This window comes from Papio anubis, unplaced genomic scaffold, assembly GCF_008728515.1.
Source record: "Papio anubis isolate 15944 unplaced genomic scaffold, Panubis1.0 scaffold51, whole genome shotgun sequence".
Lineage (NCBI taxonomy): Eukaryota > Metazoa > Chordata > Mammalia > Primates > Cercopithecidae > Papio > Papio anubis.
In genome coordinates, this window is record NW_022165303.1 from 263,833 (window position 1) to 283,684 (window position 19,852).

The 19,852-nt window shown below is 39.6% G+C and overlaps 1 protein-coding gene and 1 pseudogene across 2 annotated transcripts in view; both read right to left on the reverse strand.

Moving 5' to 3' along the window:
- LOC101016492 (complement receptor type 1) overlaps window positions 1-19,852 on the reverse strand; it is a gene marked incomplete at its 5' end in the record, with an annotated part of 139,806 nt that overhangs the window by 4,525 nt on the left and 115,429 nt on the right. The window contains 4 exon segments of the mRNA XM_031662253.1: window positions 201-303; window positions 385-558; window positions 5,327-5,725; window positions 16,116-16,201. Of these exon segments, the coding sequence (XP_031518113.1) occupies window positions 201-303; window positions 385-558; window positions 5,327-5,725; window positions 16,116-16,201 (762 nt within the window).
- Window positions 1,165-3,667, reverse strand: LOC103878153 (annotated as a pseudogene). Its single transcript, XR_004181677.1, has one exon. The product of XR_004181677.1 is annotated as a (Lyso)-N-acylphosphatidylethanolamine lipase pseudogene (transcript).

The window sequence follows — 19,852 nt, forward strand, 5'->3', positions numbered from 1 at the left end:
CTGTATGTGCCATTTTCTCATTGTCTTCTGAAAGTGGTGCCACTTAGTCCCTATCCTTATTTCAAAACTCCCCTTCCATAAATTCATCTGTCTGGGTACTTCTTATCTACTAGGTCGGCTCCTGGTTTGGATTAACCCCTGATCTCAGGGGAGTGATTCTCCACACTGAGTCCTGGGTCTCAACTCTGGGTCACACTCACCCTTCATCGCAAACAAAGGACACCTTTGCTCCAAGCTGGAGATTGAGTGGAAACAGCACACGGCCATGAGGAAGTTGGCCCAGGAAGTCATCACAGGATTTCACTAGAAGAAAAATAAAACAGCAGGAGTAAGACCTCCATGTGAGGGGGAAACAGCAATCTGGAAGCCAGAGAGTCAAGGCACCTGTACATATGGGGGCTTCAGGGTTCCAGTCTCCCTGGGGCGTGCAGTGCAGAGACGCAGCCCCTCTGAGGTCATAGCCGGGCTCACAGCTGTAGAACACTTCCTGCCCAGGTGAAAAGTCCTGATGGCTTGGAGTGTGCTCACCATGCAGGATTTCTGGAGGCGGCTGACACACTGTGGAAAGGACAGTTCCAGAGCACTTGTTACTTACGGGGGAATTTCTTTTGCTATACCCTATGCTTGCTGAAGGCCTCATAGCTAGTAAAAGGTAGAGATATAGAACCCAATTCTCCCTAGCACAAGGCCCCAAACTCACTTGTAAATCTACAGGGTATGAGGTATTTTCTCCTAGCTCTGGCTATCCAATGTGGAGTTATTAGTATTGGTGGATTCTCCATCTACATATTTCCTATGAAGGTAATCCCGATTTGTACCATTGTTATTCAGGTAATGAGACTGTCACCTGAGACCAAGTCTGTTTTATAGATTTCCTCCCATTTCTCTGATAGCACACCTATGACTAAAGTGCAGTCATACTGTTTCAGGACAGGCATGACCCTAAATTGGGGCTTACTCTGGAAGGGTTCTTGCCTCACCCAGGACAGAATTCAAGGATGAGCCAGTGGTGCCAGACAGCAATCTTTTAGAAAGGCACTGCCCCTGCAGAGCAGGGCTAACTCACAGGCAGTACACCCAGAGTCAGCAACATATGAGCTCCTGGCAGCCAACTGTATTTATACTCCTGTAAGCCCGCTTCAATTACATGTAAATTTTTTTTTAACTCATTTGTTTATTAATATAGAAAAGGAGCCCAGGGCAGCTGGACCAGTAGTACAAAGCACCAGGAGTTAATACCATTCTGGTGACAGGGTTGGTTTTACAAAAATGAAGGAGCAGGCGGGAGCTGCCAGGTTCTGAGGCCAGGCCCAGCCTACTGCCCAGAATCCCTGAAACAGCTCCCTGGGAGAGGGCTGACAGGTGGGTCGGGGTGGATTGAGCTGGAAACCATGGGGACAGATGGGAGGGATAGAGGGTCATGCAGTGGGAACCACTCAGTGGCTGGCAAGGACAGGGAACTGGTGGCTGGAGGCTCCCCATTGGGCCATGGGTAGGGGCTTGCAGATGGCCTCAGCTCTGGGGCCAGGTAGAGAAACTGCGAGACTGATGGGCATGGAGAACCCAGACATAGCCCTGGGGCTGAAGGGCCTTTCTACCCTTTCTTCCACCTTTGCTCTATACTACATGTGGGGCTTCGGGGCTTAAGGCACAGGGGAGGCTCAGAGGCTTCCAGTTAGGAGGAAGATGGGGCAAGGAAGGAAGCACTTGAGTGTCCCTAGCTTAGGCAGCCAGGGATGAGACACAGGTGGGACAACAGCACCCCCACATAGTGGGGCTAGAATGTGGGGCAGGGAAGGGCTTTTCCTCAGCCAGTGACCAGGACCAGCCCCATGGCAACGGTGCCTGTCTGGAGCCTTAGCAAATCAAGTGTGCAACAAGCACAGGGTGTTGGCAGACCTGGGCTCTAGCCAGAACTTGAATCACACAGAGCTGTATCACCATGGTCCAGCCATGTCCTGCCTTGGCCTGTTTCCTCCTCTGTCAATGAGAGCTTTGAATAAGACCTTCTAGGTCATGAAAAGGACTCTGCAGGTGAAGGGAACTCTAGGACCTGCTCTTGGCGGTTAACCAGACCCTGGATGGAACTGGTATGGGAAGTGGGGCATGGAGGAGGAAGGTGTTCTTGCAGGGAACCTATCCCACAAACACTGCAGAGCTAGGAAAGGCCACTGGAAGCCCTTCTTTGCCCAGAGGAAGAAAGGCCACAGAGAGAGCGAATGTGGCTCGGTGCAATCCCTTCACATCCTCCACCATCTGGGTAACACTTGGCAAGAAGTGGATGGGTGACATTGTGTAACCCTTTATGTTCTTCCCCAGGGGTGGCACTGAAGGCCTCTTGTGGCTTCTGCCTTCAGCCTTTAGTGTGGGATCAAGAGTGTTCTTTTCACTGTGGTCCTGTTCTGGGAACAGCCTAAGACTCTGCCTGGCTGGCACATGTTAGTTGGTGAGGAAAGGACAGAGTGGGTGAGTAAGCAGACAGGGAGGCAAGAGTGACTCTCTGGCTTTCTCCTCTTCCTCTTCAGAGAGCGACTCAATCAACTGAGTCGCAGATCTTTACCACCACAGCATTGAAGATGTGTGGCTGGTCAGCATAGACGTGGTGAGATGCACCCTCAATCTCCATGTCTCCGACATAGGAATCCGGCCGCTGCATCTTCACCTTTTTTCCCGTACTGGTATCTATCCAGGTGTTGGACCCATAGATCATGGTGATGGGCACACCTTTTCAAATCAAGTGAATTCGCTCCAGCATAGGGTGCTGGGCCCAGCCAAAGGACTCCATCATGGCTTTGAATACCGTCTCACCACTGGGATTCTGTGCATTGCAGTGATAGATATACTCTGATATGGTATCATCTTCAAAGAAGTCTACAAACTTGCGTTTGAATCCGGCGAGAATCGCTGCACCAGGCCAGGCCCCCAGGGCCCAGCTACTCGAAGAACAGCCAATGGATTGGAACGTCCTAGGACAGATGCCACAGCTTTGACCCAGGTTGGGGGTGCACGGATCTCACTGGGGTTAGTTGGTCAGAGGGGAAAGCCCCATGAGTCCACCAGGATGAGGTGTTTAACTCTATCAGGGTACTTGATTGAGTAAGAAGTGGCCAGGAATCCTCCCAAACTGTGCCCCAGGAGGGTCATGCTGGGAATCCCCATGGTCTCCTGCCACGTCTCTATCGATGTCACAAACTCATCCTCAGCCCCCTCCGGGTCCCTCGGGAATGCTGGCCTTGAGCATCGCCCGAAGTCAAGCAGATGGAAGGTGTGCAGTGTGCAGCGGGCACTCAGTGAGTCCATGTTGAGGACCCAGAGGCCCACACCGCCCCCAAAACCGTGCACCATCACCAGGGGGGTGTGGTCCTTTTGCTCGGGGCTCACAGTCACTGTCCAGATCTTATTCTGGTTTGGGAGGGATACATATCTGGCCAGGAACTTATTCTGGAGACACTGGAGGATTCTGGCTTCCACATTCTTCAGCTGAGACATGGAAGTGGGGCGCCACGTGGGCAGCCAATTACTCAGCCAGCCTTGAGGATGCTGCTCCAGATCATCGGCCATAGTAAACAACTGCTTTCTGTTTTGTGTGTGTGCGTTTTTTGTTGTTGTTGTTGTTGTTGTTTTTGAGGTGATATCTCACTCTATCACCCAGGCTGGAGCACAGTCGTGTGATCTTGGCTCACTGCAACCTCTGTGTCCCAGGTTCAAGTGATTCTCCTGCCTCAGCCTAATGAGATTTCAGGCGTGAGCCACCTCACCCAGGTAATTTTTATATTTTTATTAGAGACAGGGTTTCACCATGTTGGGCAGGTTGGTCTTGAACTCCTGACCTTAGGTGATCTGCCCATCTCGGCCTCCCAAAGTGCTGGGATTACAGGCTTAAGCCACCATGCCCGGCCAGTTACATGTAAGTTAAGGGGCATATCAATGCAAATTGAGGGGGGTGTTATTTAGAACTTTCCTGGAAAGGGGTGGTAACTTCCAGGTCGTTGCCATGGCATTTATAAAATGTCATGGTGCTGATGGGAATATGAGGGCAGCTAGCGATTGCTTTCATCGCCATCTGCCTGTTCCTGCTGTCTTTTTCACTTCATCCTATCTAGGACAGATTCTGTTTTGGTCAGCAGGATTGTGACCAGAACACAAGCCCTGCCAATCTCCTACCTCAATACATCCGTCCTTATATCCCTTTATCTGTTTGTCTTCCCAGTTCAGTGGTTGCACAAGGCTAACATGGGTTGGTAGAAGAATGGTAAGCTCTTTCTCTGTCCCTATGTATCAGCCATAACACCTCCCACTCAGCTGCTAAGCCAGCTATTGTGGCATCAGTAGACAAGATGAGCCATCAAAAACACAAGGCCTTAAATAAGCCAGTGTTGTTGTAAACAATAAATGAGATAATGTATATAAAGCGCTTAGGGCACAGCTGACTATAAAGTCCATATAATTTTTCAATATAATTGAGAGAGATTGGAGCTGGTACTTTGCCCTGAGAACTGATTAATAGGTGAGTCCAAAATAGCTTTTTTTCTGGCTAATTAAGGTCTTGCTTTTTAAAATGAAGACACATATGCTGGGTGCATGCACACTCCCGATTCTTAATTTCATGCTTCTTCCCCCCAAAATTACTTTCCCACCCTCCTCACCACACATCCCTCCCCTGAACAAATACTAATCTCCAGCACTTTGGGAGGCCAAGATGGGTGGATTGCTTGAGTTGAGGAGTTTGAGACCACCCTGGGCAACATGGTGAGACTCTATCTGTACAAAAAAAACATAAAAATATTAACCAGGCATGGTGGCATGCACCGATAGTCCTAGCTATGTGGGAGGCTCAGGCAGGAGAATTGCTTGACCCAGGGAGGCAGAGGTTGAAGTAAGCCATGATCACACCACTGCAGCCCAACCCGAGTGACAGAGCAAGACAGTATCTCAGGCAAAACAAAACAGACAAACATAGAACAACTGGTAACTACCTAATAACTTTGTTTTAAGGATTAAAATTCACATGTAGCCTGTATCATAGTGCCTGGCCAGAGGAATCACTCATTTTGTATCAACAATTGTTATACTCAAAAGTAATTGACAGATCTGTCTATAAGAACCCCAAAGAAACATCATATTCCTTGCCCAGGTTGAGCTTTGCTTCTCAATTTCAGAACATGTATATGTACACACACCTTCTGAATTTCACTTTCACTATCTAGAAAATTTGCTCCCTGACCCTGCTCAGTACACATCCCTCCCCCTGAACAAATACCGATCACCTGATCCAACAGCAACTCATGTCATTTGCAGGGACCTTCTAGGCCTCAGTCAGACTCACCCCTGGAGCAGCTTGGTAACTCTGGCTCCCATTTGTTCAGGGCCTGGCATTGCACATGGCGGGGTCCTTTCATGACAAAGCCAGGCTGACACCTAAACTCCACAACTTCATTTAAGGAAAATAAGCTTCTGTTGACAGATACCAATATTCCATTTTCCACATTTGGAGGCATACATTTGTTAGGTATAATGCACTGAGGGGCCGGGCCGCTCCAGATGCCCACTTGGTCATCTTTGCTGGTGCAGTATATGGAAGGCTCACCCACGAGCTCAAACAGCTTTTTCCTTCCGCTTCCAAGATTGCAGCGATAGGTCACCACGGATCCGTAGGGAAAATACTCTCTGCTGGTGCTAATGAAATCTCCATTGGCGATGGTGGGGGGTAGCCCACAAGGAATTACTGGGAAAAGGAAGAGCATAACAGTCAATTTAAATAATGAATGACAAAAATCTCATGAGTCACTAAACTGTAACTATTTTTACATTCATTATTTGCTTTTAATCTTTGCTAACATGTAGGTACATTTTTACAAAGTTGTAATTTCGGTGGGCATAATATGATGTGTCCTGCCTTTCTTACTTATGTGATTTCCTATAATATTTGCATGCATGTATTCACTCAATCCACATTCTTTTCATTTTACATAGCTCTTTGATTATAGTATTATAGAGTTTACACCGTTTTCTCCTACTCTTTTCCATTTGCTTTCTTAATTTGCATTTTTGTTATTAACTGAGGTTAGCTGTTTTAGGAAAACAAAATATAAAAACCTTCACTAAAAGATAAATTATAAGGGAAGAGAGAAGACACAAATATACACAGTAGGAAAAGGAATTTAAACATTGTTATGGATATGAGAATATTTATAAAACTGTAGACTACTGGGGGTTAAATATTTTGAAAATCTAAATGATATAAATGGAAATATAAATTGCCAATATTCATTCAAAAAAACGTAGAAAGCTAGAATTACCCAAGAAACATGTAAGAAGAATAAAAAAAATAAGTTCTATTGAACTTTTAAGTAACATATGCTTCCAAATGTAGTTTCAACATTTCACAACATACAAAAGATATAAAACTTATCAACTCATTTACTCAAATCTAAATTTGATACAATAACATATCTGTGTAAAAGTGGTCATTTATTAGTCCACAAAAACCCCTAAATGTATGTTAACATACAGACCAAGACATAGAAGAATAAAGCCTAGCATGTTTAAGTGAAGTCCTGTCATGAGAGGAGAGAGATAACAGATATAAACAACATTTGAAGAAGTAATAACTGAGAAATTTCCAAGACTGATGCAAGATTACAGATTCAAAAAGTTATACAGGCCTGGCGTGGTGGCTCATGCCTGTAATCCTAGCACTTTGAGTGGCCCAAGTGGGCAGATCACCTGAGGTCAGGAGTTTGAGACCAGGCTGGCCAACATGTCGAAACCCCGTTTCTACTAAAAATACAAAAATTAGCCAGGCACAGTGGCACAGGCCTGTAATCCCAGCTACTGAGGTGGCGGAGGTGGGACGATTGCTTGACTCTGGGAGGTAGAGGTTGCAGTCAGCCAAGATCGCGCCACTGCACTCCAGTCTGTGTGACGAGAGTGAAACTCCATCTCAAAAAAAAAAAAAAAAAAAAAAACCACCTATATAAACCCAAGCAATACAAAGAAATACTTACCTAGATACAACATAGTAATATTGTAAAAAAAAATCTATTTTAAAGTGTAATCCATTTTAAAAGCAGCAGGAAACATGGACAATAACCTTCGAAGGAACCACAATTAGAAAAATGTTTAAAGAATTTGTTGTCAGAAGATCTACAATACAAAAATGCCAAAGAGACTTTTTCAGACTGAAGGAAAATAGTTTCATATAGAATTTATAGAATTGCAGTAAGAAGGAAACACACTAGAAACAGCTTATATGCGGGTATGTTTTCATTTAGGATCTTTATGATAGAGAGAACCTCTACAGTGATTAGAAGAAACACAAGACGGAAGTAAAGATTTTATTACAGCCTGAGGGTACACGCCATGCCTGAAGATCACAGAAAGGTTGGTCAGTGCAAGGAATGGAGAGAGAAAGAGAGAAGGGGACACATCGGCCGACACCTTTATTGGCGACCGGAGTATGACCCAGCAGGCATCTCCCATAGGGAGTTCCAACTGGTGAGTTTAAAGAAAGCAGGCACATGTTCCAGGAAGGCATGCTGCGACTGAGAGGTGGTCATGGCAGCATATCTGCGAAGTCCATGCAGGGCACAGAGGTCAGGGATGCCAGTCAAGTAGGTTTTATCTAGCTGTCCCATAGAGAGGTGGTCACCAGAAGGCAGTTTTATAAGGCAGATATCTGGCTCGACCACGTTGAAAACTGGGAGGAGGTACAGAACTAGAAAGGGCAATAAGGGTGACTAAGCTCTGCTTCTGGCATGAGAAAGCTAAACATATTCTAAATGGATGCTGAGGCAACATAAAAATTATAAGAATTCACTACCGTGTAAATATAAATAGAGACTGTTTTTATAAAGACAACAACAATAATTATGTCTTTGAAATATAGAATATATGTAAATTGTTAAATCAAGTGTAGCCTAAAGCCTTACATAGTTTAAGCTCAGCCTCAAGGTTTCTCTGTGCACTGCGAACTGTAACAACTGAAGATGTAAACAGACCATAGACTACTCTTATGCCAATCATCGAGTTTTGGCCAATCAAATGTGGCCAACTGTTTGAACTATCTTCAAATAAGGCAAATGCTGAGCTATAACCAATCCGACTGTTTCTGTACCTCACTTCTGTTTTCTGTGCGTCACTTTCCTTTTTCTGTTCATAAATCCTCTTCCACCACGCAGCTGGACTGGAGTCTCTGGCCTACTGTGGCTCGGGAGGCTGCCTGATTTGTGAATCGTTGGTTACTGAATTAAACTCTGTTAAATTTAATTCAGCTGAAGCTTTTCTTTCTGGAAAATGTATGACAACAATACAAAAAGAGGGAGAGGACACAAATGGAATTAAATATTAATAGTTTGGGTACTTGCATTGTTTGGAGAAAGGTAAAAGCACAATTTTAGTAGACTATAGTAAATCAAGGATGTCTATCTCTAGAGTAGTCATTTAAGAATAAAAAATGAAATATAACTTAAAAGCTACTGGGGAAAATAGAATAATAAAAATACTTGATGAATTCAAAAATGTGAGAAATGAGAAATAAAAGAACAAACACATGAAACAAATAGAAAACAAATAACCAAGAGTTAGACTTATCAGTAACTAGATTAAATTTATTTATTTATGTATTTTTAATTTTAACTTTAATTTTTATTATTAAATTTAAATGTTTCAAACACTAATGAACAACGAAGGCTGAATAAAACAACAAAACTTTACTATATGATGTTTACAAGAGACAAGCTTTAAATATAAGACAAAGAAAGTAAGAAAGAAAGCCTGTATAGCTATATTAATGTACAAAATAGATTTTAAGGCAAGAAGTATTATAAGAGGTAAAGAGAGACATTTCATTATGATAAAATAGTCAATTCAGCAGAAAGATAGAATAAACCAAAAATTTCATGTGTTTAATAACATGTTTAAAATACATAAAGTAAAGATTGCTAGAACAAAGAAGAAAGACAGGCAGATTCATAGTCATAGTTTGGTATTGTAATGGGTTGAATAACCACTGTCCTCCTTAAAAAATATCTATGTCCTAATCTCTGAAACCTGTGAAACATGACCCAGTTTGGAGAGTCTTTGTAGATACAATCAAGTTAATGATCTTGAGTTGAGACCATCCTAGATTGCCACGGTCGCCTCTAAATCCTAACAAAGCCCAGTATCTTTACAGGAGACAGAAGAGCAAAGGAAACACACAGAGGAGAAGGCGACTTGAAGATGGAGGCCAAGAAGGAAATGATGCATCTGCAAGCCAAGGAACATCAAAGATTGCCAGCAGCCACTGGAAGGAAGTCTGGAGAGAGGCACAGAATAGCTTGCAGATGGAAGCAATCCTACTGACATCTTAACTGGATTTCTGGCCTCCAAAGTGTTAAGAGAGTAAATTTTTCTTCTTTGAAGCCACCAAGTTTGTAGTAATTTGTTACAGCAGCCCTGGGAAACTAATACAGATATTTTACACATGTCTCTCTATAACTGAAAGAACAAGTGGAGGGGGAAAAAAAAGACTGTTCTAAACCACATTTTCCTAAATGACATTTCTAGAAAATGAAACAAAATAAATGTTCAGTCTTTTCAAGTGCATACATAAACTTTTACCAAAATGGTCCATATTCTGGGCCATAAACCTTGTCTCAAATGATTAAATTAATGAAAGAATGATAACTAGAAGATCTCCAAATATTTAGAAGTTAAGCAATGCCCTTCTAAATAGCCTATGGGTCAAAGAAGACATCAGAAGGTAAATTAGAAAACTTTTATGTACAATGATAATAAAAATATAAAGATTGTGGGAAGTAAAATAGTTTTAGAGAAAAATGTATAGGTTAAATGTATATATTAGAAAAATAAAGGTTGAAAACAAATTAATCAATATCAAGAATTTAGGAGTGGGGGAGTAAACAAAGCTTAAGAAAGCAGAAGAAAGAAAATAAGCAGAAATCAGTAAAAGAGAAAATAGTCATACATTAAAGTAAAAACAAGAAACTTTAAAGTAGTTTATGTGAAAAGCTTAGTAAAATTGATAAAACCCCAGTAAAACTAATTAAGGAAAAAGAAGCAAAGAGATATTACAAATATCAGAAATCAATTACCATAGGGAAATCACTACAGAATCACAGACATCCAAAGGATTTTCTAATATGAGGATATAACAAACAGCATTATGCTAATAATCTAGAAAATTTAAATAAAATGAGTAAATTCTTTGAAAAATATAGCTTACCCAAACTAATTCAATATGATATAAAATAATAGTTTTACAGCTATTGAAGAAATTGGATCACTAATTGAAAACCTAACAACAACAACAACAACAACAACAACAAACCCTCAGGTCTGGATTGCTTCACTGCTGACTTCTTCCAAACATATAAGGAAAAATAATATTAATGTTACACAAATTATTCCAGAGACTAGAAAAAAAATAAACAATTTTTAACACATTTTACTAGCCCAACATAATCTTGATGCCCAAACCTGATAAGGACATTAAAATAAAACCAAATTATAACCCAAGATCTCTTGAGAACATAAATGCAAATTTTCTAAACAAAATATTATGAAACTGAATCCAGCGATATTTCCAAAGGATGATACAATGATCAAAGTGAGGTTTACCTTGACTGATTTTAAATATTAAATCAATGTTACAACATTACAATAAAAATATGAGCAATCCTGCACACACACACCATACATGCTCACACACATTCCATAGATAGGATAATCATCTACAACACATCACAAGCAACATAGGATGATTCTAGGAATTCAGTTTGTTTGCCCTTTAAAGATCAATCAATGTAATATATTACATTAACAGAGTGAAAAAGAAACATGATAATCTCAATACATGCAGAGTGATCACTTAGAATGAACATTCATGATAAATCTTTTAGCAATTAGAAGTAAAGGGGAATTTCCTTAATCTAGTAAAGGATATCATACAAAAATCTACAGCATACATCACGATTTATGATGACCATTAAAAGCCTTGTATCCTCTCTTCTATTCAATGTTGTACTGGAGGTCCTAGCCAATGCAGTAAAGCAGGTGAAATAAACAAAAGACATAAGAAAGGAAAAGATTTAAAAACTTTGTCAGATTCATAGATGACAAAATTATGCAGCAAATTTAAAAAAATACAGAAAAACTATTCAATTTAAAAGTAAATTTAATAAAATTGCTGGAGCTGAGATGAAACAGGTGCATATCTAAGAAGTAAATAGAGAATAAAATTTTAAAAATAATATGTAGTAATAAAGATAATGAAAGATGTACATGACTTCTATAAGGTAAATTAACAAATATTATTACAAGAAATTAGAGAAGACTTCAAAAATGGGAGGATATATCATGTTCATAAATTTAAACTTCAAAACTGTAAATTTGTTAATGTCCACAAATTGATGTACTGAGTCAACAGAAACTCAATACAAATTCAAGTAGGATTCTTTATGTGGAAATTGGCAAGCTGATTCTAAATTTCATATGGTAATGCGAAGTGCCAAGAATCACCAAGTAAATCTTGAAGATGTACATAGTTAGAAGATATATGCCACCAGATATCAAATCTTAATGTAATGTGATAGTAATTAAAATCTTAATGTAATGCTGCAGTTTTGTTTTGTTTTGGTTTGGTTTTTGCCATACATTATAGTATGGCAAAAACCAAACCAAAACAAAAACACAATGTATGGTAAATAAACCAATGGAACAGAACCTCCCTGGAATGAGAGCCACATATAAGGTCACCTGACTTATGGCCATGGTGCCACATTTAATAAATGATATTAGATCAATTACCTATCCATAAGAAACAGGGTCTCACTCTGTCACCTAGGCTGGAGTGCAGTGGCACCACCGTAACTCACTGAAGCCTTGAACCCCTGTACTCAAGGGATCCTCCCACCTCAGCCTCCCAAGTTGCTGGGACTATAGGCATGTGCCGCTGAGCCCAGCTAATTTTATTTTATTTTTTGTAGAGACAGGGTCTTGCTTTGTTACCCAGGCTGGTCTTGAACTCCTGGCTTCAAGCAATCCTCCTCCCTTGGCCTCCCAAAGTGCTGGGATTATAGACGTAAGCCACCTCACCTGGCCCAATTGCCTAAGTAGAATAGAAAAAGCAGTAACTTGGAAAAAAGACCCGTAAATTGAATATTATTAAAATGTAGAACTTCCTACAACAAAAGACATCATTAAGAATGGAAAAAGAAAAAGAAAAGCCATAGTCTGAAAGACAACATTTGTGTTCCATTTATTAGAAAACATGAGAATATTTAAATAACTTCTACAAAACAATAAAATGATAGACAAACTAGTCAATAACAGCCAGAAGTTTGGAATAGGCACTTCACAAACATATGAAAAGGTACTCAAGATCATCAATGAAATACAACATAACAATAAAAAAAATCCGACAATCCTTCATGCAGCAACAAAAGTGACTTCCAAATATAACACTGAGCAGAAGCCGGACACAAAAGAGTACCTATTTTTTGATTCCTTTATAAAACTTAGGAAGTGGCAAAACTAATTATTAATGTAATAAATCAGAATAATGGTTACTTTGGGAAGATAACTGGGAAAAGGCATCGGGAAGGCTTCTGGGGTGCTGATAGTGTTCTATATCTCAATCTGAGTGTCATTTACATGGATGCATTTAATTCGTAAATAACCACTGAACTGCATAATTAAGATGTATGCACTTTACTGCGTATATGTTATACTTCAGCAAAAAGTCTACATGGTACAGGAAAATTGTTGGGAAAAAAAGACCTCCCAACAAAGTAAACTCCAGGGCTTTTCTGGTGAATTCTTTTAAACATTTAAAGAAGAGAGAATACCAATTTTATATAAACTCTTTCAAGGAAACAAATACATGAAACACTACCAGCTGGCTTTATGAGACTGTCATAAGTTTGATGTCAAAATCTTAAAAGGACATTACAAGAAAAAAAGTTACAGTCTAATCTCTAAAATAGGAATGGAATGAAGAAAGTGTTCTGGAATTAATTGGCGGTGCTGGTTGCCCAATGTCTTAGTCTATTTGGGCAGCTATAATGAAATAGTATAAACTGATTAGCTCGTACACAACAGAAATTTATTTCTTTTAGTTGTGGAGGCTAAGGAGTTCAGGACCAACCTCTCTGGCAGATTCAGCATTTCCTCCCATGGCAGGAGGGGCAAAGGAGCTCTTCTGGGCCTCTCTTATTAGGACACTAATCCCATTCGTGACAGCTCTGCTCTCATGATCTTATCACCTTCCAAAGGCCTCACTCCTTAATGTCATCACCTTGGGGGTAAGGATTTCGACATGTGGATCTGGGGTAGACTCGAACATTCAGACCATAACATACAACTTTGTGAATATACTAAATACCACTGAACTGTGTAATTAAAAAAGGTAACTTTTATGATACATGAATTATACTTTAATAGAAACATCTAAAATGTGCTATTAAAGCATATTTGTCATATATAAAAATGATTAAATATTATGACCAAGTTGGTTTATTTTAAGAATGTAAAATTGAAATTCAAAATTATTTGCCTTTCAAAAATGTACTCAAAACAGTTTGTTACATTAACAGAAAAAAGAGAAACAGATATAATTACATCGATACATGTAACTGATGTGTTTGATAAACTTCAACATGATTCAAAGACAAAAAACTTTTAATAATGGAGAATATGTGAGAATGTCCTTAATTCAAAAATGATTATCTACAAAAAGCCTACAGTAAATACCAGATTAATGGTGAAATGTTTTAATCTTTCCCTTTGAGATGTGGAACAAGACAAGGATGACACCTATTGCTACCAATGTTCAATGTTATACTGGTGGTCCTAGCCATGTGATAAAGAAGAAAGAAAATAAGGAAGAAGGAAAGCAGGGAAGGAGGGAAGGAAGGTAGGGAGGAAGGGAGGGAGGAAGGGAGGGAAGGAGGGAGGGAGGGAAGGAGGGAGGGAGGGAGGGAAAGAGGGAGGGAGGGAGAAAGAAAGGAAGCAAAGAAGGAAGGCAGGCAGGCAGAAGGGAAGGAGGGAAGGAAAGAAAAGAAGACAAAGAGTTAAATGAAATTATAATTATCTGGGGGTTTTATATAGCGTCAACCAGGCCAATTTGGAATTAAGTTTTCCAGACTTAGTTTCTCTATATGGTTCTGGACTAGGGTTACAGCATGAGAAATTAGCCTGATATTTGAGAGGCAGAAGTTAAGCAACAGCCATTCCACTCTGAAGGTTATCTTTGGATAGAGCTGGTGAGGCACAGTGCAGGAGTGGAGGGTTCAGAAGATAGACCTTTTACCAGAGGCTTGAGGAATACATTCACATGGGGAGTTTCAGCATCCTCTGCAATGGCTCATTCTCTGCAGGGCAGGAATGACAATGGGAAGTGTTGCCGTTGAACTGGGTTCTCTGAATTCACTTGGGGACCAAAGGACCTCAGGGTGGCAGAGTCCAAGTGGCAGCACTTAATTGCCAGAGACAATGGGGGTTCTTGTAATGGATATTAGAGCCGAAACAGCAATCAGAATGATTTGACTGAAGAGAATATTGTTACTGGGCTAATTGATCATGGAGTCTCTAAAACTGAAGTAGATGGATAGCCGACTAAAGTGTTATTTGATTTGTATAAGCAGAAGAGATTTAGGTCAAGTGAATAGAAGTCTGACTTGAATTATTGTAAAAGAAGTTCATTGTTCATCAACAATTCCTAGACTTGAACAGTTTATAGACCCAGAGCAGCACGAATGGATGGGAGACTGGATTCTTTTGAGGAAGCACCTGCTACACAGTCAAAAGCATGTATTGTAAATCTTCCCCTAGGCTTCTCCAAGAAGACTTGAAGTCATTTACCAAGATTTAGATATAGAGAGTTTACAGAACTAGAAACAGAGATAAAAACATAGATATAGGTATAGGTGTATTATTATATTTTTTGTTTTCTCTATTTTACTATTTTTTCATATTTCCAAGAAAATTCCTATTCCAATTCCATGTTATCTTATTATAGATTTCAAATAACATGGAAGGTTTCCCAATTTGTTTTACAAAACAGCAAAACTGTTCCTTAAAGTGGATAAACAGAGACAAATGTGTGACCAATGTCATTTGTAAATTTAGATTCTGAAGCTCATAAACTTTCTAGTAAAAGGAACAACATTTTTAAATACCAAGAAGAAAAGTAAAGTCTTCAAGTTATCTAAAGAGAACAGTAAGACAAAGATGTTATACACTATATTTCACTGAGCCTCAGCCTGGCCCTCCACTACATAGGTGTATTACTTTTTAATAAAATGAGATCTTGCCATACATGCTGTTCATCTGATTCTTTTTCCACATAAAACACATCTCTTTCTAGTCATTAAGTGCTTCTTTATGCTATCATTTTTTTATGGCTGAATACCATGCCAGTGTATGGATATACTTTTTTCCATTCTGCGTAGCTATTTTATGTTTCTTCAGGAATTCTTTATAGTGGTCATTTGAACACATCTTTTTCCTCCTAGTAGATTATTTCCAAACCATAGTTTAAAATATTTAGGTTGCTTTAACATTTTAACTAATATAAATGATGCTGCAATGAAAAGTTTATACCAAACTGCTTTAAAAAGTGTGTGATTATTTCATAAGTATAAATTCTAAGAAGTAGGTTAAAATATATGCCCACTTCTGAGGTTAATAGTGCATGGTGCCTTTCGAGAGGATGTGTTGACCTCGTGATGCGTGAGAGTCCAGGTTCTTCCACAGCTTCACTAACCTTGAAGAGCATAAATGTTAAAAATCTTTACTGATTCGCCAAGCAGGATGATTATTATACTGGAGGTGGTAGAACCACCATAATTTCAAATTTATTGAAGTAGAATCAAGTTTGATGGCTTTTATGTATTTAAGCCCCCAGAATTAGAAAAGACACATCCCAGGATAAGGAAGAACTTAAGGAAAGGGTTGCCAGGAACGCCGTAGGAATATTCGAGAACATTACCGCTGTCTTCAGCCATGTGAAGGACAGATTGCACAGAAGGAATTCGGTTAAGGTTTTTATTATTCCAGAGAAAAATTAGAATGTATCAGTAAAAGAAATAGGAAGGGATATTTCAACTCACTCTCACAAATAGGTGTTTCATTATCCCAAATGACAGTATTGCCTGAGATGATGCATGTGGCGGACGAGGAACCAATGAGTCGGTATCTAGAGGCAAAAAATAAGGAATATTAGGTTCCAAAGACGCAGGTCAACTATCCAATTAAATTACTACTTCCAGAGATTACACTGTTACAGAATTCAGAGGGACATTTTCCACTTGTCAAAGAACTATCTGTCACCTTCCCAAATTGCACATTCTTGGGACTTTGTTATTTTCTCTTCCATGCCTTCTCAGTTGGGTGGGCTTTCTCTTCTTTATTACCTTATGACATATTTTTATATAAATCAAAGATGAATTACAGTTTTTCCTATACATTTAAAAGACAACACAAGCTTCTTGAGTGCAGGGAAGCTGTCATATATATACATATGTATGTGTGTATGTAGTCCTGTTGTATGTATTTCTATGCCTTGTAAGTATTAGTGTATGGATGCATGGATGGGCTTTTATCAGTAAGATTCATTAAAGTAGGCCATTCACAGTGGCTCATGCCTGTAATCCCAGCATATTGGGGGGCTGAGACAGGAGGATTGCTTGAGCTCAGGAGTTCGAGAGAAGCCTGGGCAACATAGTGAGACCCTGTCTCTACAAAAATTTTATTAAAAAGCCAGGCATGGTGGCACATTCCTGTAGTCCTCGCTACTCAGGAGGCTGAGGCAGGAAGATTGCTTGAGCTGGGGAGGTTGAGGCAGGAAGACTGCTTGAGCTGGGGAGGTTGAGGCTGTAGTGAGTATTGATCATGCCACTGCACTCCAGCCTGGGCAACAAAGCAAGACCTTGTCAGTAAGAAAGAAAAAAGAGAGAGAGAAAGAGAGAGAGAGAGAAAGAGAGAGAGAGAGAGAAAGAGAGAGTGAGAGAGAAAGAAAGAAAAGAAAGAGAAAGAAAGAAAGAAAAAAGGAAGAAAGAGAAAGAAAGAAAGAAAAAAGGAAGAAAGAGAAAGAAAGAAAGAAAGAAAGAAGAAAGAAAATGATTCATAACTAGAACCAAAGGCAATCCAAGCTGATCAAAAAGAATTGAACACTTAATTGATACTTAAAATGTTAAAGTTAGCAATTCTCAATTAGTATATCTCAAACTGCTCAAAGTGTGCCATAAATTTTGAAGAATTTATAACATTTATTTTACTTCACCTGAGGCTCTCTGTTGTAATAGATGGTTGGGCAAAACTAGTCATAGTGAGAGTAGGGTCAAACTTGATAGTACTATACATGAAGGAATGAAGCAACATGAAATAACAGTCATGGTTATTGGTATAGCTGAGAACTTTGTTTTATAAATATGTAGGAAAACCTGGCGGCATAAAGCTTTATTCAAAGAACAAAACAGTGCCAAATGGAGATCAAATGAATAGTGAGAAAACAGTGGGTCCTTTTGAAGACACTTGACACATTGTTACATTATAGTAGCTATTATGTTGTAATTATTAATGACTTCAATATCATTTTGGTTATATTATTATTATTATTATTATTATTATTATTGAGATAGAGTTTCACTCTTGTTGCCCAGGCTGGAGTGCAATGGTGTGATCTTGTGCAATGGTGCAATCTCCAACCCCTAGGTTCAAGTGATTCTCCTGCCTCAGTCTCTCAAGTAGCTGGGATTACAGGTGCATGCCACCACACCCGGCTAATTTTTGTATTTTTAGTAAAGACAGGGTTTCATCCTGTTGACCAGCGTGGTCTTGAACTCCTGACCTAGGTGATTCGCCTGCCTCAGCCTCCCAACGTGGTGGGATTGCAGACAGGAGCCATTGCACCTGGACTTATTTTGTTTTTATAAATTAATTAATTTTTTAAAATTATACTTTAAGTTCTGGGGTGCATGTGCAGAATGTGCAGTTTTATTACATAGGTATACACGTGCCATGGCGGTTTGCTGTACCCATCAACCTGTCACCTACATTAGGTATTTCTCCTAATGCTATCCCTCCCCGACCTGTCACCTACATTAGGTATTTCTCCTAATGCTATCCCTCCCCGAGCCCCCCACATACCAACAGGCCCCGGTGTGTGAGGTTCCCCTCCCTGTGTCCATGCGTTCACATTGTTCAATTCCTACTTCTCATTTTGTTTTTTAATGCCTTCTAGTATACCACCCAAAATGAAAGCATTCTCAATTGCGCTGCCAACACACATGCACACAAATAAAGAACAAATGAAGTGGACAAGTCTGCAATCCTATATTTGTACCTCCTTCTGTCTGTCTTAGGAACAAGACATCCTGGAGACTCCTCTGGATTTTGACCTCACTGAGGTTATTTCTCCAAGTGTTCTTTTTGATTTTCTAAACACGGGGGTTGGGATAGGAATGGTGAAGCAAGTGCAAACTTAAGTTGGCATTTTTTTCCCTCCATACTATTGTTAAGTGTTGTAGTACTGAACATTTTAAATATGAGTCAAAAGATAACTTTATGTTCGCTGATCAAGGGGAACAGATAGAAGAATATTTTAATTTATGAAGCTTGTGTCCCAAAGTAGATTAAGTAATTGAACAAATAATGGTTTGAACTTTTCTCATTCAGAATGTTTATGAGGAAGTAAGGGAGAGAGATAAAATCCATGCTACTTATTTTAAGGAGAGCCAGGGGTTCTCATATCCATTTGAACAGATTGAAGTCTTTACATCCTACCCTATCTTTTTGGATCTCCCGGGGAAGAGAGAGTTGTGGATTCACAAAGTTAAGTCATGGTTCAGGAAAAGCCATGATCATTTCATTATCAGAAACCACACACAGCATGTGGGTAAACATGTCTAGACTTTTGGGAGTCTCCTCCCCAGAGCCCAAAGAGGGACAGTGAAGCCTGGGATATTAGTCCCATTTCCATTTTCCTTCTTAATCTATGTGCCTTGAACCAGGCAGATGGGTTACGAAAAAAGGAGGATAAAAAACAAATCCTGTGAATTATTTAGGTTAGCACATGGTTAACCTTAAATAAAGAGATTCAGAAAATATATTTAAGGATAGTTTATTTGAGCACAAAGCTTAAGGGTAGTCACATGGAAGACACCAACTCCAAATGAATGGGGTCAGCACTCCAAAGTGGAGGACGTAAGGTATCACTGATATAGGCAGAGACAGAGAAATTTTAGCAGGATTGTATTTTCCATATGGGACCATGCATAGTTACAGTACTTTGATTTGTTACAGATTGCTACATTCCAAGGAAGATTACTTTATTGCTCCTTGAAAAGGGATAGTGATGTGAGTGGGTCTTATCTGTAGCGCAATTTGGTTTTAACTATTTATAGGAAAAAAAGGCAGAAGTTACAGCTGCCTGCTGCATGGCTCAGGCTGCATAGCCACACTCTTCTTATGGCTCAGAATAATTTAAAGTTCCCCCAGCTATAAGTTTGAATTGTTTTAAGTTAGAATTATTTAATTTCACAATATACAATTCTTTGGTAGGAATCCCATTCCCTTGGAAATTTAGTAGTAACTTAAAAAAAAAAAACTTTTTATTTTGAGATAATCAGATTCACATGCAGTTGTAGGGAATAGTCCGGAGAGATCCCAGGTACACTTTACTCAATTTCCCTCTAATAATAACATTTTGTAAAACAATAGTGCAACATCAAACTCAAGATATTGAGACAGGTACGATCCACCAGTTTTGTTCAAATTTCCTGTTTTACCTGTACCCATTTGTGTGCGTGTCTGTTTATGCACATGTGCTTGTGTATTTACTTTTATG